We start from the raw sequence: 26,262 nt of genomic DNA, 5'->3' as shown, positions 1-26,262 counted from the left end.
GGTCATTGCGACTCTCCACTCGGCTAGCCCTCGACGAAGAGGAATGGAGGAGATAAATATAGGAGTTAGGGGATAGGTGACATAGGTACCTCATTATTTTTTTCTAAGTGACTTAGGTACGTGTCTCACTTTTTTTTTCTTGAAAAGGAAACTATATAATTCCACGTAAGTGTTATGTCATACATAAAAAATCATGTTAAAATAGTATTACCTCCGTCACTGAATGTTTGATGCCGTTGACTTTTTATAAATGTTTGACTATTTGTCTTATTTAATTTTTTTGTCAAATATGTAAAGCTATATATATGCATAAAAGTATATTTAACAATAAATGAAATGATATAAAAATAATTAATAATTATGTAAATTTTTTTAATAAGATGAATAGTCAAACGTGTATTAAAAAGTTAACGGCGTCAAACATTTAGAGAAGGAGGGAGTATGTAGGTACCCCATCATCTAAAACCGTAGGAGGAATATGAACGTTCTGGCAATATCAATCCATTGGAATTTTTTCAAGAAGTTTGAGTGAATGAAAATTTCCCTATATTTTCTCGCTACAACTTGTAGAAAAGAAATTTTTTCTTTGATTTCCCTATACTTCATTAATATGAACCAAATGGCTTTCCAAGTAATACAATCATTAGGAATTGGATCTTTTGTTTTTTCCTTTAAAATGAATAGGCCCTAAACCACTAAATGACACAAATTGATCTAAGCGTTAACCATATACTCTACTAGAAAAATGCCCGTGCGTTGCACCAGGTCAAGCTAATTTTAATTATTCAAATTTAAATAATTTTTGAAAATAAATTATGTGTCTAGTAAATCATGGTTAATGCGCAATTGATTTCAGAAGCGTACACCTCGTTATGTCATTTTCAACCAATTTTTCTAAGCCCTTGTCCCTTTATTTTTTTTTTAATCTAATGTAATATCTTTATTTGGATTGCTACCATGTGGGGAGGTTCGATACAATAATAAAATTAAATCTAAACATTGTATGTAGAGAAAAACACAGAAACGGAAGTAAGGAGGGCAAGAACCTTGGAAGCAATGAGGCTGACATGGTTCCAGTGGGAGGCCGCGCTTGCCACAATTCAATCCACAAACTTCAATTTTTCGGTAAAAGTTAGTCCTTTTCAGTTCAGACAATGGAGGAAACAACCAACTCATGATTAAAAAAAATCAAGAACCATGGGAAGAAACAAAATCTCGTATTTCCATCCAAGGGGAATATTTCTCATTTCTTTACCCAATTAAAAATTCACTGAACATCAGAAGAAGCTTCAGAAGAAAAGAAAATGTGATGAACCCTTGAATACTTACCAAAGCTCCATGACAACGATGGCTCTGTCCGTGACTTTGAGCAACGTCCGAAGATTCAATTCGAATCGAAGTCGGGACTTCATGCTTGTGGAGCGTCACCCTTATCCATTGGGCTAGGAGGAGCTTTTGTATTTTGGTATAGCACAACCGGACTTGACAGACTGGGTCACAGCGCGGTCGACGGCCGCTCGAAGCCTTATTGGCTTTGATAGTGCTCCCTGTCTCATGCTTGCAATGTTTAACTATTTGTCTTATTAAAAAATTATAGAAATATTATTTATTTTGTTTATGACTTACTTTATTATTATTAAAAAGAACTTTAGTCACGACTTATATTTTTTATATTTGTACTAAATTTTTGAATAAGACGAATAATCAAATGTTGTAACCTAAAAATAATCAAACATATTACATTATGAAACATAGCGAGGAGGTATAGATAAATAACTGGTTTTGCAGTTGAGAGACGTGCACGGAGTCTCTCCACTCCAGTTAAGGATATGCATAGGATTAGGGTATATTCAATGGTAGAGTCCACTGTGGGCTCTATCTTAAGTCACGTCAGCAACAAAAGTTTATTCCACGTCAGGGATAAAAGTTTATTTTATAATGATATGTACGAAGTATAGAGTTAGGTATTGTTTCTTCATTAATGTAATAAAATATTTTTTATTACGCTAGGTTCCTTTTATACATCCTCATATAAGAAAGTTTCATTTAATAAATGCTAAGAGTCGATTCTAAACCGTTGTCATGTATGACAACAACTCTTCTCTCTCTTTTTCTCTCTTTTCTCCACATCACCAAATTTACTTACGTGGCGAATGAGAGAGTCAGCTCATAAGCAACTTTGTACGCACCCTTAAGCATGTTAGTGTTAGGGTTGCTTACGTGTAAAGATCAGGTTAGACTCTGCGTCTTTTGCTTTGCTCCAAAATAATTTGATTGACCACCAACTTTTAGGGAAATTCGGTAGGTCTATCGGCCATAATGAACTGAAAAAACTTCCAATTCATAAATCTTATACATCTTTATTGCTTAAAAGCAGCACATTCGTCTGTTCTCCTCTTCTTTCATCTCCCGCGTTGGCACATAATTCTCAAGTTACTGACTGTATATTGCTCTCACTGACTTATACAGGCATACAGCACGAGAGTATTTTGGTACACACAAGCCAGTTAAGTACACTAGATAAGTACACACTCAAAGTATACGTCACGACTCACCACCTGTTTTAACAAGCCATCAGCTACAAGCTCACGTACGTACTGTACTACACACAGATCTGTCCGTCTGTCTGCCTGCACTTTATTTATTTCTTGCAGTACAGAAGCTGGTGCGTACGTACGTACGTAGAGAGCGAGCGGCCACTGCACCGGCCGCTTCACTTCCACTTGCCGCCCTGGTGCTTTCCGCCGTAGTGGCCCCCGCCGCCGCCGCCGCCATGGCCGGTTTGGTACGACCCCATGTGCCCTGCATGCACGCCGCCGTTAATTCCCCGTGTGAATAAACGCAGGAATCAAGCGCGAATTAAGGGGTTATCTTTTCACGTAGTTAATGAAAAACCAAACGAAATAGGTGTAAACTGAAAATAATTTATAAATAAAACAATATATGTGTAATATATGTGTTTATAATGATTTAAAAATTAATTTTTTAAAAAATAAACAGATAAAAATCTCAAAATTAAAAATTTAAATTGTAGCTTATAAATTTAAGCAGCAACAAAAATACGAGCAGCGAAAATTCAGTACCTCCACCGTGCGGCGCGCCGTGGGACGAGGGGTAGGCGCCCGGGGCGTAGCCCTGCCCGGGGTAGGCGCCGTGGGGCGGAGGGTACGCGCCGTGGGCGGCGCCGCCGTACCCTTGCGCGTAACCGTGGCCGCCGTACCCTTGCTCGTAGCCGTGGCCGCCGTAACCTTGCTGATAACCGTGCCCACCGTAACCTTTCTCGTAACCGTGGCCGCCTCCACTGCCATGGCCGCCGCCGCCGACGAGCTTGGAGACCAGCCCCTTCACGCCGCCGTTGTGGCCGCCCTGCATGTTGTGCCCGCCTCCCATGGCTCCCGGCCTAATTAATCTGTCCATCAAGCATGCGAATCCATGGGGATCAATTAATTAATTAAACAAGGTAATTACGATCCAACACTTACCACTACTTAGATCACGATCGATATCGGTTTGTATATATTGGTCTCGACGAGATGAAGTATCGATGCGACCGGTGCTTGTGTTTGTACTGCGGTGCGGGGCTACGTCGCAATTTATACCGCGCGCGGCCGCGTCTTTCGCGGCTCCGGCGGCCTTCGACGTGTCTCGCATCAACCGTCTCCGGCGAGGCCACGTCGGCAGAATCTGCACGCGCGTACACCTGCGCTGCGCTGCCGACATGTGCAATATTCTTCGAGGACCCTCCCGGCCGTCGAATCGATCGATCGATGCATGCACGGGACGACATTGGATTCTAATTCTCTTGTGTGCAAGAGGTTAAGAAAAAGTGAGAGATGCACGCTCGCACCGCATTTTTTTTTATCTGGCACGTCTCCATCGTGAATGCCTACGTGATGAATTTTACCATCGATCGGCGTGTTTCACCTTTCTATTCGGAAAGTAAAAAAATAGCGACGAGAATATATACCTTCGTTAAAATATATACCCATCTCCTTCCGTTTCTTAACAATTAACCCTATACTAGTCATCTTGCACGTGCAAGACACGATGAGACCATTACGGATTAAATTGAAAACACACACTTTAATTTGCAACGTTATAAGAGGGCATAATTTTTTATATTTTATATACCACACTAATAATGGCAGTAGAAAAATATAATCCTAAGCTCTATGATATTTCTAGAAAAAAAATTAACTTCATGAGTAAAACAAACTGCAACGGAAGTTGGAGTGTTAGACTAACGATTTAGCATTCACCTAAACACCTTCTTGGTAAGAAAATAAAGAGAATCCATAGCCAAATAAGAACTTGTTGCTAATTGTTTAAGACGAAATCAAATAGTAAAGTGGAAGCGGAAGAGATCCAGCCAAAAAAAATTTTGGTGTTGGCGCCGGTCAGGAGAGCGGGCGCAGTGGCGACGGCCTGCGCTGGGGCGCCGGCCGGACGGAGTGGGGCAAGCGACGGCGGGAAGCGGCGGCGGCGGCGGCCTGCGTTAGGACGCCGGAGGTGGGCGCCAGCCGGTCGGAGGTTGGGGGCAGACGGCGGTACCGGGCCGGCCGAGGGAGCGGGCACGGTGGCAGCTTGGGCCGGACTACGATGGCGGCTTGCGCTGGGCGGCTTGCTGGCATCCGGGAGAGCGTCGCAATTTTGGTGGAGGAGTCGAGAGCGATTTTGGTGGAGGAGTCATGGGAGGAGTCAGAGGCGATTTTGGTGAAGCAGTCAGAGGGTGTGTCCTATGTAGGATTGCAAAAGAGAGTTATTTTAGATCATCCTGAGCCATTGGATACGTGCATCTAACGGTGGAACATGAATTGGGTAAATTATGTGTACATTTGTTGGTGTGACCATAAAAAATTATAACTCCTTCTTTTTATATTAGTATAGATACAATTCACTTCGAATTTTGGATATGGAACATTTTAATGTTATTAAGAAACTATCTTCAGATACTCCTCTAATTTAATAAGTCTTGTCATTTTAGACATGATTAAAGTCAATTTTTAGAATGTTAAATATTACTCTCCAGTTTCATATTATAAGACTCTTCTGAGTTTGCCCAGAGTAATCGATGTATCAATGTATATGCTTTCTATATGTGCATAGATTTATTAGCAAATATATCAATGCCATAAAGTTTTATAACGTGGAATGGAGGGAATAATAAATTTAAGATTATTTACTTTGAAGATACCGAAACAACATACATAAATAAGCGGACCTAATTGATGCAGCTCAATCAAGTATATGCCCCTTCGAAAACTAATTCTAAGGGTGGCGATGTACTGATATTATATTGATATATCAAGATGAGTTACAAAGGTTCATCGATGTATCTATTTATATCCTCAGATTCATATAAGTTTATATCGGACATAAGATAAAACTTTCCTGACAAGAAAAGAAAAATAACTAATATTGTCTAATTACAAGAGGTATTATAAGAAAGGATAAAAACTACTCTATCATGGTTTTCTTAATTTCTTTTTTTAATCGGTATTTCATACATCGATGTGCTTCCTTTCTTAATCGAATTCACTAAGAATTTTTCCGATTTTTGATTTTAATAGAGCCTTCAAAAGCTGAGCAAAGCTCTCCAAGCAAAAAAAAAAAAATTGGTCTTCAATATTTTCTCAACTCCAAAAGCCATAGAGTCACTCCCCCAAGTTGCACACTCTCTACTAGGCCAACTAATCAAGACATAGACTAACAGGAGGGCTTACCATCCAGGGAAAATTTCACTTTTTACCCTTGGCAATAATTCTCACCAAATAATCCATCCAAAAGGGTTTTTTTTTGTCCTCCTATAAAACCTACCTCCTATCCTATCTTTTCTATCTATTTTTCTCATTTTTATTGATTTGTCAAACCAGAAAATGAGCATAAAAGGCAGTCAACGGTGAAAGTTTAAATACAAAAGTTACATGCCAGAAATATGCCGACATATCACACAAGCAGCAAGCCATGTTCAGACAAACACGGTAGTTATTACTAAGGCCAGTCTCAATGAAAATTTCATGGACAATAAATAAGGTGACATGTAGATATTTTTGATGATGTGACAAAGTACTGATGAGGAGAGAGATGAAATGAGTTTCATGAGGATAAAACCTTCTATGCACTGTTAGCTAGACAACTCGTGTCTTGCATTGTTACCTAGATAACTTGTGTCTTGCATGTAACCTAGTAAATAACAATAGATGAAACTATGTATTAAAAGAGGAGTATTTTATCCTAGTTTCAAACTTTCTAGATAACATGTCACTCTAGGTAATCGTGCCCATAAAATTTACATTGAGAATGGCCAATAAGCTTCATTTAAAAAAACAAGAGAGAGAAATACTAATGGACCTCCAAATCAATGTATAGGACGGAAATTCCTCACTACGTTGTCAGACTGTGATTAGATTTCGCGGGCTGCAAAAGCCCACACCAGCCCACTACAGCCCAGCTAACGTAATTAATTGGCCTCTCCGTCTCCTTTGCTCCTTTCCCTTACCCTAGTTATTAGTCGATCTCCCTCTCCGTCTCCTTGCCCGCCGCCGCCGCCTGTGACGAGCAGCGGCGATCTCGTCCCCCGCGAGCAGCGGCGTCGGCGTCCTGCTGCTTCCGCCGCGACCTCGCCGGTGAGCACCCGTGCGCCTTCTATATCTGCCTTAACCCTAGGTCCTAGCTTCTCTCGTAGATCTGGAAGCTTTTCTCCTTGTGTTAACCCTATTACCCTAGTATTAGTAGCAGCAGCAGTTTGTTTCGAAAGAGATTTTTTTGGGGGTGAGGGCGGGGGGTGGTAGATGAACCCCTTGCACCGCGTTAGATCCTCTTGCTCAGTATGTTTTTCTGTTTGTTTTTTTTCATGGCTTTGCTGGTTTTAACTTTGATGTTCTAACAATATTGAGTTCCGTGTAGTTCAAGATGCCTCGGTATGATGATCGCTACGATGATCGTTACGGCGGCGGCAACACAAGGCTGTATGTGGGTCGTCTTTCCTCGCGTACCCGGACCCGGGACCTTGAAGACCTTTTTGGGAGATATGGGAGGTAAGCTTATTGCATATTGGGTCTAAGTTGTGAGTGTTTTAAGCCAGTATTGCTGAATTGTTCGTTTGGGTCAAAGCTACTACCAACATGCGTAACTTGTTTGGTATATTGGTTGGTCAAAAGGATGTCGCTGTAACCTCATTTGTTGATACCATGTGAAGCATTACCTCCTGCTGTTACATAACAAAGGAGTCGGTTCTCACAGCATTACCCTTTTAAGTAGAGAAAGTGTTCTACAAGTAAGATAAAACAAAGTTTCCTGATGTTATAGCATAAACGTGCCATGTGCATCTGATGTTGATTTTGGATCAATTTGGACATGTGATAAGTTAATACAAAGTTATTACCTATATAACCGATGAAAGGCCTTTTAGGTTCGAAGTGACAAGGTCCTCAAATAGCTATGAGATTTTCTTCTCGCGGCTAAGACCTTGAAAGAGAAATTTAGAGGAAATTCGTCATTCTTTTTTTGTGCCCAGCTGCCCCCATGGTTTCTTGATGCTATGCCTTCCAATGCAAGAGGTCTAGGCCAGAAGCATGCTGTTCTGTTCAGAGTATTCTTTCCCTGATGTTTTTCTTACCATCACATATCCACGAGGCCTTCATGTTTTAACTTGGATGATCTTGTTGAAGGTTTTGGGGGCTTTCCCAACCTCGGTGTCCATGGTGGGAGGGTGCCCTTCGTGGAATTGGTGGCTGTTCTTTCTAGCAGACTTTGGCGATTCTTTTGATAAATTATCTTGATGTTTTAATGGAAATCACAATCATGACTGGTGTTTAGTTCCTTCTGACTGGTGATACATTTCTCTACTTGCATCTTGATGGCGTTACTCTTTGTCGATGCAATTTCCGCAGAGTGCGATATGTGGATATGAAGCATGAGTTCGCTTTTGTTGTAAGTAAAAAACCTTGTCTTATGTTTCCCATAATATTTAGCTAATGTGTTATCTAATCAGTTATACGCTTCATTTACATTGTTTACACATGAAACCACCTCTTTTTACTGGATGGTATTACAGGAGTTTAGTGATCCTCGGGATGCTGATGATGCAAGGTACAACCTTGATGGTCGGGAGTTTGATGGAAGCCGCATGATTGTTGAGTTTGCTAAAGGGGTAATTATATTTTATTTCTATTATTGCTCTTTAGTGCAATGGACGCAGAATATTGTATGTATTTTATGTCTCTATTTTGTTGATATGCTTTCATGGGCCTGCATAATTCATTTGCCCGATCTTACTACACTATTTATGGCAATTTTAGGTTCCACGTGGACCTGGAGGATCACGTGAATATATGGGCAGAGGACCACCACCTGGTTCTGGCCGCTGCTTTAACTGTGGGATTGATGGGCACTGGGCCCGTGACTGCAAAGCCGGAGACTGGAAAAATAGATGCTATCGCTGTGGAGACAGGGGCCATATAGAAAGGGACTGCCGAAACAGCCCAAAAAATCTCAGGTATTTTGTGCAAGATTTCCTTTTCTTATAAGCAGACCTTTTTTTACTATAATGTTTTGAGCATATGTTATCTTGATGATAGTGGGCGTGGAAGAAGCTACTCAAGATCCCCAAGCCCTCGTCGTGGAAGGAGCCGTGATAGGAGCTACAGCAGGAGCCCTAGCAGGAGCTACAGGTATGGAGAGACGTCATTTGCTTGGTTTCAACATGGGAATTTCTTGCTAATCATCTCTTATTAATTTTGACAATCATGTGAATCTGAACATATAATGCAGAGGCCATTCTATTATTGGATTTGTTTGACTTTAAACTTTTCAAGATGCCACAGCTAATTCATTTTTCTGTTGCATGTCATCATCTTCCCATTGTGCTTGTCTGATCTGCCTTCCCTAATCAATTATAATTCTGTCTACCTGCCATGTTCTGAATGTCTGTGTGACTGTATTCCTGTTGATTTGGCCAGGACTTGGTTAATTGATTTCCTTGCAAAAAAACTAGTCTAGTTTATGCTAACCAAAAAGTCTCCAGGTCTCTCTTTTAAAACAAAGTTCATCGATTGCTTCATCCCCCTACCCCCCCTAACCCTCATGTGCTGCTTAATTTGTATCAAACACTGATAGCTTATCCTTTTGTTTTGACAGTCGCTCCCAGTCTCCAAGGAGGGGTGGCCGTGATGAAAGGAGATCAAAGAGCCCTCGTGACAACCGCAGCCCTAGGGGAAGCCCCCGCGACAGCCGCAGCCCTAGGGGAAGCCCTCATGACAGTCGCAGCCCTAGAGGGAGCCCTCGTGACAACCAGAGCCCTAGGGGAAGCCCTCGTGATAGCCGCAGCCCTAGGAGAAGTGCTTCACCACCCAAGGGGAGGAACCGCAGTCCTACCCCTAACGCCAGCAGGAGTCCTGCACCAAGGGAGTACAGCAGGAGCCCAATGAGAGCTGACAGCCGTAGCCCAGTTGATAATGAGCGCCGGGAGATCAGTCCAGCTGCCAATGGCCGGAGCCCAAGCCCCAGGGATTATGAAGGCAATGGCAACCATAAGGCTTCACCTAGAGGAAGTGCATCACCTTGAATGAGAATGTTAGGAGAGTTGATCGGAGTCTTATGTTTATGAATCAATTTAAACCTGCCAAAGATTTAGTCGTCTCAATGAATTTGAGATTTGAGTGGATTTGTATCCTTTCTGTTATTGACACCTTTTTATATCGTCCCTTTCATTAGTTGATAGACCATGCCATCTATTGGTTGTACTTTTAAGGGCATAAAATGGAATTTGCGTGCTAACGCGATTTCTGGGACAGTCTATTTTGCTTGCACTTGCTAATATTTTTAGATGTTTTATTTAGTTCTTGCAGCCGGGTTCTGTCTCCTACCCTTTCCAATACCCTGCTTCCTTTGGACTCTAGAGTGTTTGTCCTGAAATTTAAATTGTTTTTTTCACCTGAAATATAAGTTGTTTACGCCGTGAATGTGTCGTTCATTCCCAGTATGTTAGAACCCTGTTGTACATGATTTCTACTGAAATGCTGCTGCATTTCCAAAATAATGGAATATGTTCTGGCGACTAAATTTAACTACTTTTGTTCTGCAGTTCTGCTGACCGAAGACTGGAGAAGGTGATTTTTTTGAACTGATCAGTTAGTCTCATCTCCCGCGCACATTTACCATCTGCCAGAAGATACCTCTCATGGATGCATCGGTGTAATCATCATCTAGCACGCTGCTTCCTTCCTCCTCGTCTCCCCCGCCGGTGACGCTTCCGCCGGCGCTTCTCTGGCGAGCGTGCGACGGCGGCGTCAGCTGATGAACCATGTTGAGGCTGCTTACGTCGGAGACGTCCAGCCCGTCCACCTCCTGCAGCCGCGCCACGAACTGCAGGTTCCACACGACGTCCTCCATCGACGGCCGGTCAGCGGCGCGGTCGGCGAGGCACCTGGCCGCCGTCTCGCCGTACTTCCGCAGCGCCGCGGACCTGACCGTCCCGGCGATGCGCCTGTCGACGATCTTCTCCAGCTCGTCCCTCCCCTGCCAGTGCAGCCCCCACTCGACGAGGTTCACCATCGGCTTGGGTAGCCTCGGGTCGACGACCGGGCGCGCGCACAGCGCCTCGAGCAGCACGACGCCGAAGGAGTAGACGTCGGACTTGGCGGTGAGCTTCCTCGTGCGGACGTAATCGGGGTCGACGTAGCCGAAGCTGCCCTTCACCGCCGTGCTGACGTGCGTCTCGTCGATGTCCGGTCCGGCCTTGGAGAGCCCGAAGTCGGCGACCTTGGCCGTGAGGCCGGCGTCGAGCAAGATGTTGGACGACTTGACGTCGCGGTGGATCACCGGCTTGGCGGCGGCCGTGTGCAGGTAGAGGAGCCCCCTCGCCGCGCCGGCGCAGGCCTCCAGCCGCTGCGCCCAGCTGAGCTCCTGCGCCGCGGCGCCGCCGCCGTACAGGCGGCTCCGCAGCGAGCCGTGCTCCATGTACTCGTACAGCAGGATCATCTCCTCCTGCTCGTCGCAGTAGCCGATGAGGGACACCAGGTGGCGGTGGCGGAGGCCGGAGAGCATCTCGATCTCCGTGCGGAACTCCCGCGCGCCCTGCCGCGACTCCGGGTTGGCGCGCTTCACGGCGACCTTGGTGCCGTCCTGGAGCACGGCAGCGTACACCTTCCCGAACCCGCCCTCGCCGATGACCAGGGCCTCGTCGAAGTTTCGCGTCGCGTCCTGCAGCGCGGCGAACGGGAAACGGTAGCTCCGGGACGATGAGGCCGCCGTGCTGGCCGGAGTGGCACCTCCCGGAGTGTTGGCGTCGACGGTGAAGCTGGGCGACATAGATCCGGTGGCGCTCGGCGTGGCGCTGCGAAAGCTGATGCGGCCCAGGAGCGGCATCCATGCGGTCGACGGCTGGTTCGTCGACGGCGTCCGCAGCTCCTCCTTCTCCTCTTTCTTCCTCAGGAGAATGACAAGAGCAGCGGCAATGGAAACGAAAGCGAAGGCTCCACAGACCGAGCCAAGAACGACGGCCAAATTCTTCTTCTTCGTCTCCGTCGCCGCTGGCTCGACGACGACGACGGAGCCTGCGCTCGCGAGTATTCTCATGATCTCAAGCCCATTGAGAATGGCGGCAGGTGTCGTGATCTTCTTCGACGACGGCCCAATGTAGACGGCGAGCTTGCCGGATGTGGAGCTAGTAACCAGCACGTAGTCCCTGTAGTACGGGAAGGCCAGCACGCCATTGCCAATGGCGGAGAGGTCGAGATCTGTAATCGCCGAGGAGGAGGAGCTGTCGACATAAGCGTTCATGCGGAGCACGCCAGGCGCTTTGCTCACGATGTCGCAGAAGTGGAACCTGATCAGATAGCTCGCTGACCTGTCGACGTCGAACTGCCACGCCATTTGCTTCATGCCGTCGAACGAATCGTTCATGATCAGCTCCCGGCCGGTGGCGTAGACGATGGCCGGCGCGTCGTCCGGCGTCGCTTGCCCAGGCAGGTAGTTTAGCGTTCCATTGTAAGCAACCATTTTTGTCTCTGCAGTGGTAACAGTGGCGATCAAGAATGGTTGATCGATGGTCCATTCTCGCCAGAGCGTGTCGCTGTCGGCCCCCACCGCGGGGCCGCCCACATTGACTCGATACACCGTTTGCAGTGGCATCACGGCAGGGTTGAGCTGCTGGCCAATTGACTGCGATGAGTCAGCACCACCGACGAGGTTGTCCGGGACCGAGACGACCTCGACGGCGTTGACGAACGCGAGCCTGCCGGCGAGCGGCACGAACGTGACGACGAGCGTGTCGCGCGCCACGTCCAGCAGGAACTCCTCGCACGCCGGCGCCGTCGACGCGTTGGCCCTCGCCGCCGGCGAGAAGCCGTCGATCAGGACGGCGTCCTGCGTCGACACCTTGAAGCTCGCCGTGGCGAGGTCGTAGCCGCGGTACACGAAGGGGAAGAAGTGGAGGCGGACGAAGTGGCGGCCGGGGTCCCTGATCCTGAACGAGTAGGACGACGGCGCCGTGAAAACCCTGGCGCTCTGGTACATGGCGGCGTCGGTGTCTCCCAAGCCGGACACCGCGCTGGGCGAGGCCTTCACCGCGGTGGTCTCGGGAGATGTCAGGACGACCGTGCCGGAGTTGTCGGCGACGAACAGCCGCCGGCCAACCGGCGTGTCGACCGATGAACCGCAGCTGATGAGGTAGTTGTCTACCGGAGTATACGCAGCAGCGAGGCCGATGCAAAGAATTGACAAGATCACGAGAAAGCCCAGAACTGGCCGGACCTTGATCATCTTCACCATGGCAAATTCAACTTAATTTTGATGGCACAATTATGATGCGTACCTAAAGATCAAATCATGAGACAGATGAATCGCCAATAAGTAATTCCAATGAGATTGATCACATGCAGTGATGCAACATGAATTCAGAGTTTAGTGCAACCACAGAGGAGTTCAGAGTTCTGTTTCACCAGAAGATTGGAGAAGAAACCACAGAATATTACTCTCCTTTTTCTCAGTAGAATAAAAGCAAGGAAGCACTGAAGTTGAGGTACCGAGCTATGAAATTGTGCACAATCTAATCTAAACTGGCAGAATATATGTATATGAAATGACATAAACAATACCAGATTTAGGAAGAAAGATAGTTATATTCCATCGAAAGAAACAAAAGAAATCCATTCACAAGAATGAAGTAGTTAGTACCTTTGCAGGAGGCTCTGGAAAAGCTTCAGTTTTTCCCTGTCGCAGACAGCTTAGCAAAAGAGAACACCAGAGAGAATAAAGGTAGAAGACAGTCAAGAGCCAAAGAAGGTACATCCAAATGAGGAGCTCACGGTTCACACGTTCTGAGAAAGCTCATGCACAAACACAAAGGACAAGAAACCTTGTGCTGCAACTCGTTTTTCCGAAGACTTCAGTACTAGAAATTTGAAACATGGTGCCATTTTCCTCTCAAGGGTATGGAAAAGGGCAGCAGTCCTGTACTCTGAAAACAACAGGGAATTCAGCAGTGAAGTCCCTCATCATATGGCTGACTGTAATTAATACTGAGTTACTGACAAGATATATACTCAAACCTTTTCGAGGGAAATTATATACTCAAAGCTGATGCCGTGTTTATTAGTGCAAGATTACATGTTGAGAGATTTTTCTTCGAGCGGCAGTGTGGTCATCACAGATAGCTGGCGATTCGGCACGCGTATCCGGAGCAACAGATTACAGAAGCAACACGACAATGGTCAGAGAAAGACCTTCAGTCCGTTTCCATGGCTGCAATGCAAGCGAACAAGGGGGGAAATCGCTGTCGGAAGCGACCGAACTGAAAGCCACGTCCTCACCTATCCTGTATAAGCTGACCTGTCCGGTGTAAACGTCGTTTAGAGAGTTGCAGCTCTATTTTTTTTTTCTTTTTCTTATGGTTATAAGCTAAATTTTAAATTTTCAGTCTTAAATTTGGTAATGGTTTTGGGTTTTCTTTCGTCGTAGCTTTTTTTTTTCCTTAAATTTTAAATCATTAAGAATACATATGTAAAAAAATTATTTACATATTATTTTTCATTTACAAATATCCTATTTGAGTTTTTTTTCTTAGCTAAACAATCACCCTCTTAGTGTATTCTACCAGGAAATCTTCTGCGTATTCTTTATAAAAGAAAATAAAACTAACACTAGTAGTTTGAATTGGCGTTTGGAACATAGCATGCCACTACAGTGATTCACAGGAATCCGTTGAGGTCAATGGAAAACGGTGTTCAAAGTTGTCTCGTAGAGACGTACAGTAGACCTCGGCATTTCCATCATGATTGATTGAAAATAACGAATTTTAGAAAAGGGGCCTGACCCTTTTACCTTAAAAACTTTGGGCTATATTGGGCTTTCATGGGAAAAGGCCTCATTTTGGGAAATGTATTTGATGTGTGGGCTGAGAAAACACCGGCCTTTGAATCAAAAGGCTCGCCTAGGCGTTACTCCCAAAGTCAGCTCACGCAATGGCTGGATCCATTAGGCAAGTCTCTTGTGCCATAATTACCAAAACTAGGTAATCAAGTATAAGGTTATGGGTAAAACTTCTCTCTAATCTTATAAAACTCTCTTATTTAATGATTTTGTCAAATCAGCAATTTCAATTTTACTAATGTGACACCCTATTTAATATGCATGATCCTCTATAAAATATTGAGACTAACCTGAGAATCAATTGTTTCCCAACAATTCCAATGTTTAGTTCCTATAGGATGTACCGATGTATAACTATTGACCAGGAAATATAGGCAAGCATGCGTCCGTTTTGATGTTTTATACTATAAAAATGCCATAAAGAGTAATTATTTAGCTAAGGAATGCTCTCATCATTCTAAAATAAGTAATTCATGGATTTAAATTATGTACCAACGTATAAATATTTTTACACTTATTCATATGATTCATATCACATGAATGATCCCAACCAATCAGAAGCCTGAGAAGATAACCTAACCCATTCACAATTTAAAAATTAGCCACTTAAATGTTTTAAAAAACCTATATTTTTAAACGGCGGGTAAATAACCAGTTTATAACACATATAAGAATCCACTAGTTGATTAGTAGTTGAGCTTGAGCGCCAATCGGTCAAACGACTTTCATCCCGTCCCATTTTTGACCGGAACAAACAATATAACAAACCAAAAAAAAAGGTACTCCAACAGATGTTATAATAGTTATTATTATCAGAGAAAACAAAAGGAGTACAGAGAAAAAAATAGATAGCCGAAAGTACACAAAATCCTCAGTTCTGCAGTTCAGAAACTTCAGAGTTCAGACCCGCAAGCGTCGGAAACTCAGAACTCCCCTGAAGAAGCCCCCCCTCGCGAGTAGCGAGAGAGGAGAGGAGTCCAACCCTCGAGAGAGCGCCGCGGCATCCCACCCCACCTAACCCCCCCCCCCCCCCTCCCCCCCTCCTCGCCGCCGTTGTGGTTGTCGATCCCGCCGCGATGTCGTCGTGGCTGCGGAGCGCGGTGAGCAAGGCCGTCGAGGCGGGCGGCCGCAGCGGCGTCGCCCGCGCCGTGCTTGGCTACGCCGACGCCGTGGCCCACCACGCTGGCCAGGCCGTCGCCGAGGGCGCGAAGATCCTCAACGACCGAATGGTGAGCGGCGGCTTTCCCCTCTTTCCCTCCCCCGCCCCCTATCTCTCTCGAAAGCCCCGTTCAATTTGGTCATGGAACGTGCTCTCGTTTGGTGTTGAGGAGGTGCCAAATTGTCAACTAGGAAATGGGGAGTTAGTAAAATGCGAGAATTTTTTGGACCAAGTGATCAAGTTACATACAATTCGAGTTCAAAATGTACGAATTTAAGAAAGATCCTAACATTGAGAATGATCCCATGTCGAGGATGTCCTGAGAATGGGAATGGTTGCTATAAAAGGAAAACTAGTTTAGATAGATTGATGCTATTTCCTGGATGAAATAGCTTGGTGCTAATTTTTGGATGAATTAGCTTGATGCTATTGTAGTGTAAAATGTAAACAGTCTGTCCTCTGATTTCTAGATAGTGAATGCTATGTTTCTGATGGTGGCCTGGTTTATTTGGTAAAAATGCGTCCTAAATTAACATATTATTTATGATTCCAGGGCGCTCACAACTACAAAAGTGTCAAGAAAACAGTGAAGCGTTTGGAAGAGGTAGCAGTCTCAGCACGTGGGGAAGACAGGGTTCAGGTGCTAAGGCGCTGGCTCAGGGCGCTACAAGAGGTTGAGGCTGAAGTTGGAGGTCTAGATGGGGCTGCCGGACAACAGAGTGCCCCTTCAAGTGAACCAAACACCTCAAAAGTGCCATTGGCAAGAGTATGCATTTGCTAGTCTGAAAATTTGGCCTTACGTGTCTGTGTATAGGCATACCACATATCTTTTCCATGGTTTCATGTGTTTTATCATTGATCCTAATTTGGCAGGTTCTGTTTTATGATGCTGATATTGGAGGCGCCCCAATGAATTTTCGAGATGTGTTTCTCTATAGCCAAGCACTTGAAGGTATTACATTGTCCATGGTAAGTTGGTTCAACCATGCTATCCTGGCCATCAAGATACCATCTATTTCAGCTGTTGTAACCAATTCAGTTCTGTAGGGAACCTGCCTGTGCTTTCTGTTATATAATGAATTAACGATGTTGTGTGGGGTACCTTGGTAATCCTTTAGAAAAAATTTTCACCGGTATCTAAACAGCTTAAATTAGTTATTGCAAGGGAAAAGCTGCAAACTCTAATGGCTGGGGGTTGTGTGACTCATCCAAAGGCCTAAGCGCAAAACTAAGTGTACCACAGCTAAGTCTTCCATGTGTTCACTTTATGTCAGAGGCCCACAATTGCCCTGTTTGTACTTCGTGGTATTAGTCTTCTCACCTATGCAACACAGGAAGAACAACTAGGACAAATACCTTCAACAGCAGGGTGGTGCCTTCTCACATAGATGCATAGCATGGGTGACATGCATTCTGTAAGCTAGGTTTCTAAAAGATAGATGAAATAACACAGACTAATTTTCTTATTAAAACTTGGGGAATTTTTTTCCCTTCAGGAGAGCATAGAAACACTTTTGTGTGTGTGTTTTTTAAGACAATGCTACCTTTTTTCCTAACCACTGATAAAGTTAACAACATTACCGTTCTCAGATTCTTCAAGCTCCTAATGAAGAAGAGGTTCCCCTGCTTTTGGAAATTTTCGGGTGAGCTTATCGCCTATATGACTATTTGTAAAATAGTATATTCTGTATTTCAATACATGAATTTAACATCCTTATGTGAAAGTTTATGATCAAACTCAAGTTAATATCCAAGATTCAAAAAGACAAATATTTGATGGACAATGCAAGTTACGTATTCATTGCTGAGTGCCTGTGCTTGCCTTTTTCTGCATCTGTACAAGTCTACAGTGCGTGTTAATAAATGGTAGAGGTGTATAGCATGATATTTCTAGCATTTATTCTGTATATAACTTTTGGAAACCTCCATATCAAATGAAAATGAAATTTGCACAAAAACTGCATTTCACCTGATACATCCCTGTTTAAGTCAGTTACAGTCTTACAGATGCTCCACGTATGTTCTGAAGAACCACGTCATGTATGCAGGCAACCAGCATCCTATTTGTTATTCCTTGAATAAGGAATGTTTAAATGAAGCTTAGCAATCTTACCATCATAACTGAGTTATTTCTACAGCTTATGTCTTACAGGAGGGAAAGAAATCAACAATGCAATTATGAGCAGTATACAGGACTTGGCAAAATCATTCTCAAATTACCATGATGAAGTCCTGGTACATTTTTTTTGGTTCTCTTGCACTCTTATTCTATTGTAAGCATTGAATCGTAACTATTTGCAAAAAATCATGAATGTTTCCTGATTATTCAATGATTATTATGAAATTGGAGGCATACAACTGTAATGTATGTATTTCTCAATGCCTTCTTTCCAGGTGATTTGTGTTTTTTTTTATGTTTTTCATATTTCTTGCTAGTTGAAACACTAATACAGTTTATGTTAGCTTGCATATTTTTCTTCACAAACACTCACATAAGCATTTCTTAAAATACATTTAACTATTTTTATAATTACCCTTTTTGATAACTAAATTATCACACATAGAATTTCTTTGTTTCAGTAATGATATCTATAGTAATCCTACCAAAAGGGGAAAATATATTATTAAGATGAAGAAGTTGACCCCTTCATTGCATGAGTTATTTAGAAATGTAACTTACCATGCTGATGCTGTGATGCATCACTTGATGGGAGTACTGGATTCAATGCTCTTCACTCCTCTGGACAGGAAAGTTGTCTTTTATGGAGAAAGAATATAGTTTCAATATATCCCTAATGTCTTTCCATCAGGAGAAAAATTAAATGATGCACAAGTTGCTAAAGTTTGCAGAATCTGGCTTGTTTACAATCTTCTCTTTTCCTACACATGTAGGTGAAACGTGAAGAGCTGCTTCAGTTTACCCAAAGTGCCATTTCAGGCCTAAAGAGGAATGCTGATATTATGAGGTGGTCATAAATCTGCTAACCATCATCTGAGCTCTGATTCCTTTTAGTGTTTATTACTACAATCTGCATTCTACTTGCAACTACTTACCAGCATCTAAGCTCTGATTCCTTTTAACATTTATTGCTAGAATCTGCATTCTACTTGCAACTACTAACCAGCATCTAAACTCTTTCCTTTTTGCGCTTTGTGTCTGTGTTGTGTGTGTGTGTGTGTGTGGGGGGGGGGGGGGGGGTGTTGGGGGGGGGGGTCCTATGCATTTATTTAGCGATTTATATACTTGTTGCAGATAATTTGAAACTTACATTGTTTGTTACTCTAATATGTTTACATCGCTTCAGAATAGATGCTGAAGCTGCAGAGTTGTGGACGAAACTAAATGATAAGGAGACATCGAGAGATCAACTAACTCAAGAACATGCTAAAATTACGGAAAGGACTTCTGCTGCTACTGTTGAGGTGTTGCTTCTGTCAGATTATATTGTAGTTGAATCATTAAGTTTCTGTGCTTAGTTTAATTACCATCGAGATGTTACATAGGTTTTCTATAGCTCAGTCGTTGACCTACATTGTCATGCACATATAAGATAGTTTCGTGGCCTTCAGTTATTTTGTTTGCACTTTTGTTGATCCTAACCTTATTAAGCAAATGATGGCCATGAGAGTCCAACTATTCTTTTAATGATTGTAGTAAATCTATGAGATCCAGTTGACCTGTTCTATCTTGTATTTGCAATGTTTTCCATTTCATGGTGGTTTTTAAGAAGCTAACTGAATTCTCTGCTTTGACCAGGCATTCAAAGAAGCACTCTCTGAAGTCCGATTCTGCTCTAGAATGGAAGAGCTTTTACTGAAGAAAAAATCATCTACTGCCGGAGACTCCCTTGAGATTCGTTCCCAAAAGGCATGTTTTCATGTGAATTTATTTATCTCAAATTTTAGCTAGACAAGTTTTTATAACTAATATTCATCCTCATAAAATGAACAAATATCTTAGTCCATGGAATGACATCACAACTTAGTGATTTTTGTGCCTGCACTCAGTGGTACTTCAACAGGAATACATTAAATCTTCAACTCTGCAAATTTTCTTCAACGATTTGTTATTTTTGTTCCTGGGTACTCATTTGTGGCCTTCATACATGGAAGAAATGACCCCATGGGCTATGGGGTTCTATTGGCTCCCACCGTTTCGCTTATTAGAGGAATAAGCGAAAACGCGTTTTTGCAAACGAAAAATAATTTGCAGGCAAAACTTTTATATACGTGTCCATGGCGACTTAAAAGCGAAATGTGTAAAACAAACTATGATTGAAAAAATCACAAAACTAAGTCCAAAATTAAGTTCTAAAATTTAAATTTTAGCATATAAGTAGTTGCAACTGCGAAACGATTTACTTTCTAGCTTCTACTGAACAGCCCATGTCGCTTGCACTGTGATTCATATTTGACGTGGGGACCATAAAAATATATTTTCTTCTGCTAAAGTTTGCAGTAGCAGATGCTATGTGGACCTGTGGCTACTGGTGGCCAGTCCACCAATGCCACACTGGTTATTGTATCTGCTTCTGCTTGAGCTGTGTGTATGTTAACATTGGGAAAAGACACAGGATGCAACACTAATCCCATTAGTTTTGCAGGTTGACAAATTAAAGGTCTTAGCAACCTCCCTTTCTAATTCATCTTCCAAGGCAGAGAAGCGTATTTTGGATCACAGGTATAGCTACCAGAACTTATTTCCTTATGAATCTTTTACATCATTCGTTAAATCTTCATAGCATGTTCTAAAAAAGTAAAACACATTCTACTTCAGTGATGGTTTGTTTAGACTGCAATGTCCTTTTACATTAGTTTTCTTTGGGCTGGAGAGATTGAACAGATAGGGATTCGCAAAGTTAATTTGCCTCTCAGGAGTTCACAGAAAATGGAAGATTCATTCTTTTTAGGGTTTGTTGATTGAAGAACTAAAAAGCTGTATGAACACTTAGATAAGGTTCTAAAATATGGTTATGATGCACACTAAGTTCCATAATCCTATGCATGTATAATCTTATCATTTTTTTACGGAAGCAGTAGATGATCTTTAGTTCCACACTTCAGATTTGCATGGAAAATTAAGGAATGTTCTATTCACAGAATCAAGTTTAGAATTTCTATGATTTTCTTTAGAGTTTTACGTCTGGCTCGTTGTCATTAGTCTGGTGTTTATCAACAATTTCTTGTCTCTGAGTTTTATTCACTGTTGGCCACACTCCAAAAGTTTGTCATCTTGGTTGCTATTGTGGTGTTTTCTACAATTTGTTGGTGTATTTTTTGAATGATATTGGTATGGGAAACTTTGTGGTGATGACCTTTCAAGTTATATTGTGCCATATTGCTATTAGGCGCCAGAAAGAAGAGGCTCTTAACTTCCGTGCTAAAAAGGAGAATGAAGTGAGTGCAGTCGAAAAGGTAAGAACCATAGGTCATGTTTTGGATTCCTTGTATTTTAAAAAAGTGAGGAACTCATACATTTCAGAACTTGGAACTCAAATTATGGCTTTCATAGGCACCACCTGGAACTTTTCTTAACTTATTTCTCGTTTCATGTGCTCACTTAAAGGAAGACTGAATACAGGGCCCTTGGGCCTTGGTTTGTGCAAACGTTTTTTGTATTTGTGGAACATAAGTGCTTGCACATGTAATACATATATTGCATATGTTTACATTGTAAAATGAATGCATGAGTATGTACGGCTTCACTTTATTATCTGTTGATGCTCATCCCTTCTTGTGAACGTGTCTGTGGTATAGGAGTTGACTGCTGAGATTTCTGAATTGGAGAAGCAACGTGATGAACTTGAGGCTCAGTTGAAGAAGGTGCATTTTCCCTTACTTAGAACCTCCTAAAGGATTTATTTTCTCGTTGGCTTCTAGTGCTAGGTTTGATGTGGATGTGCAGTTGCTATGCATGATCAAAGTTAAATCTTGAAAATGTAAATAAAGTATTTAATCAACTGATGTGCCATCTGGCAAACAAGATTGCAGAATTGGACTAATCTCGTTCCTTATATCTACATAGATTAGGCTGGTGGAAATACATTTTTGCTGAACTGTTTCTGTGATGAAATTGCTTTGCTTAAGGTAGACATTAGGCTTATCTTAACGTTCTTGCTATATCTCTCCACCGACAGGTCAACATTTCACTGAATGCTGCAGTTGGACGGCTCAAGCAAACAAGAGAAGAGAGGGATCAATTTGATGAAGCAAGCAATCAAATGATCTTTAGTTTAAAATCGAAGGTGCCGATACTTTTCTCGTTGATGTGGTTTCAGTTTTTCTCCCAGTTATATTTCTTGCAATTGATTAGTGCTGTTTGTTCTCAAAATGTTGATCGGCTTGAAATTTTCTTCTGTTCTCTGATATCAATTAGGAGAATGAACTTTCAAAATCTATTACCTCATGTAATGTGGAGGCTGGCGTAGTGAAGACTTGGATAAATTTCCTTGAGGATACTTGGCAGCTTCAGTCATCGTACAATGAACAGAAAGAAAAGAGAACCAAGTATGTAGTGATCATGTGCATGCAGGCCCCATTTTTGTTGCCATTTCAGCTGTTTACTCAGTTCTGCTTTACTTTTGTTTATGACCGTAGTGATGAGCTAGAGAGATGTACAGAGAATTTTCTGAAGTTGACCAAATGCCATCTGTCTACATTCAAGGTATTTCATTGGATATAGAAACTGTTCGAAGCCATTGTTTTACATTCCTTGTAAACTCGCTATACTATGTATGTGCCTGTTATCCACTCTCATGTGTGTATTCTGTCCGCCAGGAAGTTTTGAGCCCATCAATTGAGCGGATCCGCACGTATGTGGATAATTTGGCAGTCATACGGTCAAGGTTGGTCAAATTTTTTGGTGATAATTACAGACATTTCTTTTCTGCCAGAAAATGGCCCCAATGGTATTGCAATCATGTGTATGGACTATGGACCAAATCTTGCAGGGAGGTGTCAACAGAACATGACAATGATGAGATATCTGAAAAGACAAGTCCACAGAAATCTCTCGAGGAGGAATATTTGGAAACTGAAAAGAAGGTACTGCCAAGTACCTATTCAGTTGTCTTGTTTCACAAAAAACTCTACTTCGATGTTAATAGGGCCATCACTACTCACTACCTCAATGCATTTTTTTGGTGGTACTTACAAAATATGTATCTTTAGATCGTAATTGCCTTCAGCATCACTGATCACATGAAGAAGTTATTTTATTCTGAACAAGGAGCTAACTCTAGGTACTGCTAACTTTACATATATTTTCTCTCATCCTTCTGAACTTTTGGTCCCTGTACTTGTAATCTTGAATAATTCCATGTAATTTTCTTTCTTCAGGAGAGATGATGACGAGGTCAGGAACTTATTTTCTGAGATAGATAAACTTAGAGAGGCCTTCGAGTCTGTGGAAAGGCCGACGTTAGACATTGAAGTTCGCCGAGCAAAGGTTCCAACAAAGGAGAGAGCTGAATCAAGCTCCTCACCAGTTCAGGCGCCTTCTACACCTAAAGCTGAAATGGTGGAGGCACCTTCTACGCCTAAAGCTGAAATTATGGGGGCTCCAAAATCTCCAGTGAAACCTGACCAGCCGCTGGATCCTGATTCTGAGCTTGCGAAGTTGGAACTAGAATTTGGTCAGGTTAACAAATACTCACCTGAAGAGATAAGTGGGTGGGAATTTGACGAGCTTGAAGAGGAGCTAAGAGCTGACATCTCCAAATCAGGCGATAAAAAATAACGGCATACACCCGACTATACGTTCCCCGCTTCCCCATGGTCTGGCTTCACTCGCAGTTGGATACTTGAATGTACAGAACGTTCTATTATGTTCATTGATCATGTATTCTTACTGTATCAAAGAGCACTGCTTGCGCAGCTTGACAAGACATTTGCTATTTATTTGTTCTTGTCATAGTTCTATGTAATGTGTACAGAAAAGAGTGAAGTGGTTGTAACATTTACATGTACATAAAAAAATAAGTCGTTATAAGCTTGATGCTTCATTGTCTACTGAATGGCCAGAGCTTGGCTGCAGCAGGGTTCATGCGGGATATTTAATGTTTCTTGAAAAAATTTCAGTATAAATTTTTCGATATCTCAAGATATATAATGTTTAGAGATAACAAATATTTATATTATAACTGGTGTCTCAAACTTATTTTAAATGTGTTAACAAAGTAGAGATAAAAAGTGAGGACACAAAACCAAATAGTGTGGTATGTCAAACATGTGTTTAACAAAACAAACACTAGGCTAAGTTGATCAAAGTTGCTTGTCAAAGTTGTGGTATAACGTGGTCTGTTCTTACATTTGTGAATAACTTTTTTTTCGACTATATTCAGGCCTTATTTAGTTCCTAAATTTTTTTAGAAACATCACATCAAATCTTTGGACACATTAAATATACATGAACATTAAAACTAATTATACAGTTATGGAGAAAATCGTGAGACGAACTTTTGAGCCTAATTATGACATGATTAGCTATAAGTGCTACAATAACTAACATGTGCTAATAACGGATTAATTAGACTCAAAAGATTCGTCCTGCGGTTTTCAAGTGGAATCTAAAATTTATTTTATAATTAGACTATGTTTAATACTTTAAATGTATGACCGTTATTTATAATTAGACTATGTTTAATATTTTAAAATTTATTTTATAATTAGACATCACTGCCAAAAAATTTTGACAACTGAACGCTGCCTCAATGAAATCGGCACACCTAGTACCTCTTCATTTAAAAAAAAAGTCTAGTTAAACATAATACTATCTTCATTTCATATTATAAAATGTTATGATTTTTTTCTAAAATCATTTTTTGTAAAATATGATCAATGTATAGAAAAATATAGCAACATCAATCACACTAAATTTTAATATCTCGAGATATCACGTATCTTGCGTACCTCACGCTCCTCAAAAAAAAAACCTTAATCTACTATTGCAAAAATGCTTTCCTTGAGCGCCAACTTACGGGTAAGCACAAAAATATTAGAGAAACTAACGACTTGCACGGCAGGAGCACGTACTTGTCATCACACAACTCAACCGTGAGCGCCCTGCAGCACGTTGCGTGCGCGCGATCTTTCCGTTTAGCTAGATAGATAGCTCGCTCGACCCAGGTTTGCTAACTAGTACATCATGAGGAACACGGTGAACTGGAGCACCGTCTCGACGCCGTCCGTCTCGTGCGCCGCGCCTCCGGGCCTCACGACGGCTACCTTGGCGAATCCCTTCGCCCCGACGTACTTCCCCGTGCCGCCGACGATGGCGAGGTGCGACTCCGAGTCCGCCGTGCGGTGCACGCCGAAGAAGCTGATGCTGTCGGCGAACTCGCCGTCCTTGAACATCGTCGTCACCGCCACCGTCTGGCTCACGCCCTCCTCGGAGCTGTCGATGTAGAACCCCTGCGCCCTGCCCACCGCCGCCGAGCCCAGCTCCGGCGCCTCCGTGAGCTCGTCGTCGACCACCGTCATGGTCCCGAAGAGGAGCTTCTGGAGCGTGGTCCCCTGCGGGAGGCTGCCGCCGGCGAAGACGGGCACGCCGTTGTTGTTGTTGTTGTTGTTCGACGTGACGGCGTTGGTGGCGCCGCCGAGGCCGGTCAGGAAGGGGATGTTGTTGTTGTCGATGGCGCCGGCCGCGCCGCTGTTGACGCTGACGCCGCTGTTCAGCGGCAGCACGGCGCCGTTGGGCCGCGCGAAGGGGATCTGCCCGGTGACGGCGGTGTTGTCGACGATGCCCGCCACGATGCGCGCCGACGGATTCGTGCCGCCGAGGATGTCATGCATGAAGAAGACCATCGAGCGGTCGCCGCCGCCGCCGCCACCGGCGTTCATCCCCGCCGCGCCCGACGCCACAGGGACGGCGCTGGCGCCTATGGGTGCTCCGACCGCAGCGCCACCGGATGCCGCCGCACCAGCAACAGGGCCCATCGGTGCCGCTGCCGCAGCGGCCGGGACGACGGCATTGCCGGCAGCCACCGGCGCATCAGCAAGCCCAGCGGACACGTCCACCGCGGCCGGTGCAGCAGCAGGCGCCGCGACGGTGCCGTCGTCGGCAGCTAGCTGGCGCGTCGGCCTCGCGGCGACGGCGCCAGACACGAGGAGCATGAGCAGCATGGAGGAGAGCGCCACCATTTTCCTCTCCAACGCCATTTGCTCACGCTTCCCTATTCGTCTCTGTGCTGTGCTACTCTGGCTTACGAATTTGAATAGAGTTCAATTTATAGAGATACACATTTTCTCATACGCAAATTCTGATTAATCTCGTGATCGCTGAGTGGTTGGCAGCTCGTCCTCGTGGAGTTGCTCACTTGCTCGATCGAGTGATTTTAATAATCAGGTGGTTTAGTTGCAATCGTACGGCGCCATGTACGTACGTTCATTTTGGCGCGAGTTAGCACTAGGTCCAAACTGCTCCATCTCGCGTTGGCGCGGCCCAATTCCCTCCCGTCCTCCTGGAGGCCCAAGAATTTTTTGCAGGCCAGATCAAGATCAAAATTAAACCAAACAGAACGCCTGAACGGAACACGACGTCACCGGAAGGGCACATCCAGAGTTCTTGGCCACACGTACGTCTGCTCGCAGCCGTCTGTCTAGCTCAGGGTAATAACTCGCTAAAGAACCCATCCTGCACGGGGAGATCGACGGCGTGTGACATCACACGCCATGAATTCCACGGTCACCGAATTGAACACGGAATTTGAAGGGAACAAAGGAGGCAGCAACGA

The 26,262-nt window shown here is 43.5% G+C and overlaps 5 protein-coding genes across 6 annotated transcripts; 2 read left to right on the top strand and 3 right to left on the bottom strand.

The window, feature by feature from the left end:
• Positions 1-2,316: 2,316 nt before the first annotated feature.
• Positions 2,317-3,554, bottom strand: LOC102720565 (holotricin-3-like). The gene is made up of 3 exons (XM_015843001.2): positions 3,483-3,554; positions 3,084-3,409; positions 2,317-2,802 (listed from the first exon to the last, which is right to left on the bottom strand). The coding sequence occupies exons 2-3, from the start codon at positions 3,388-3,390 to the stop codon at positions 2,714-2,716; spliced, it is 396 nt and encodes a 131-aa protein (XP_015698487.1). The 5' UTR covers positions 3,391-3,409; positions 3,483-3,554; the 3' UTR covers positions 2,317-2,713.
• A 2,957-nt stretch (positions 3,555-6,511) lies between these two features.
• LOC102720085 (serine/arginine-rich splicing factor RS2Z32-like) lies at positions 6,512-9,796 on the top strand. Of its 2 annotated transcripts, XM_006643706.3 has the most exons (7): positions 6,512-6,626; positions 6,907-7,037; positions 7,893-7,932; positions 8,057-8,152; positions 8,301-8,497; positions 8,580-8,672; positions 9,139-9,796. In XM_006643706.3, exons 2-7 carry the CDS (start codon positions 6,913-6,915, stop codon positions 9,563-9,565), a joined length of 978 nt encoding a protein of 325 aa, XP_006643769.1. In that variant the 5' UTR covers positions 6,512-6,626; positions 6,907-6,912; the 3' UTR covers positions 9,566-9,796. The 2 variants fall into 2 exon arrangements, with proteins under 2 accessions (XP_006643769.1, XP_015698478.1); XM_015842992.2 differs by lacking the exon at positions 6,512-6,626 and having other exon boundaries at positions 6,952-7,037; positions 7,671-7,932.
• Positions 9,797-9,866: 70 nt separating this feature from the next.
• Positions 9,867-13,408, bottom strand: LOC102720367 (receptor-like protein kinase HERK 1). Its single transcript, XM_015842966.2, has 2 exons — positions 13,177-13,408; positions 9,867-12,814 (listed from the first exon to the last, which is right to left on the bottom strand). The coding sequence occupies exon 2, from the start codon at positions 12,769-12,771 to the stop codon at positions 10,138-10,140; it is 2,634 nt and encodes an 877-aa protein (XP_015698452.2). The 5' UTR covers positions 12,772-12,814; positions 13,177-13,408; the 3' UTR covers positions 9,867-10,137.
• Positions 13,409-15,446: 2,038 nt separating this feature from the next.
• On the top strand, positions 15,447-23,573 carry LOC102720641 (kinesin-like protein KIF15-A). The gene is made up of 18 exons (XM_006643708.3): positions 15,447-15,599; positions 16,083-16,295; positions 16,403-16,498; positions 17,120-17,172; positions 17,668-17,764; positions 18,422-18,495; positions 18,835-18,952; positions 19,287-19,397; positions 20,134-20,210; positions 20,878-20,944; positions 21,287-21,352; positions 21,667-21,774; positions 21,906-22,036; positions 22,127-22,193; positions 22,307-22,374; positions 22,480-22,573; positions 22,700-22,770; positions 22,868-23,573. Exons 1-18 carry the CDS (start codon positions 15,447-15,449, stop codon positions 23,265-23,267), a joined length of 2,064 nt encoding a protein of 687 aa, XP_006643771.3. The 3' UTR covers positions 23,268-23,573.
• An 894-nt stretch (positions 23,574-24,467) lies between these two features.
• On the bottom strand, positions 24,468-25,695 carry LOC102720287 (dirigent protein 10-like). The gene has a single exon (XM_040520208.1). It carries the CDS (start codon positions 25,685-25,687, stop codon positions 24,665-24,667), a length of 1,023 nt encoding a protein of 340 aa, XP_040376142.1. The 5' UTR covers positions 25,688-25,695; the 3' UTR covers positions 24,468-24,664.
• Between the last annotated feature and the right edge of the window lie 567 nt (positions 25,696-26,262).

This window comes from Oryza brachyantha, chromosome 1, assembly GCF_000231095.2.
Source record: "Oryza brachyantha chromosome 1, ObraRS2, whole genome shotgun sequence".
Classification (NCBI taxonomy): domain Eukaryota; kingdom Viridiplantae; phylum Streptophyta; class Magnoliopsida; order Poales; family Poaceae; genus Oryza; species Oryza brachyantha.
Note: the sequence above shows the minus strand (reverse complement) of the source record. Positions and strands in the feature narration are given on the sequence as shown.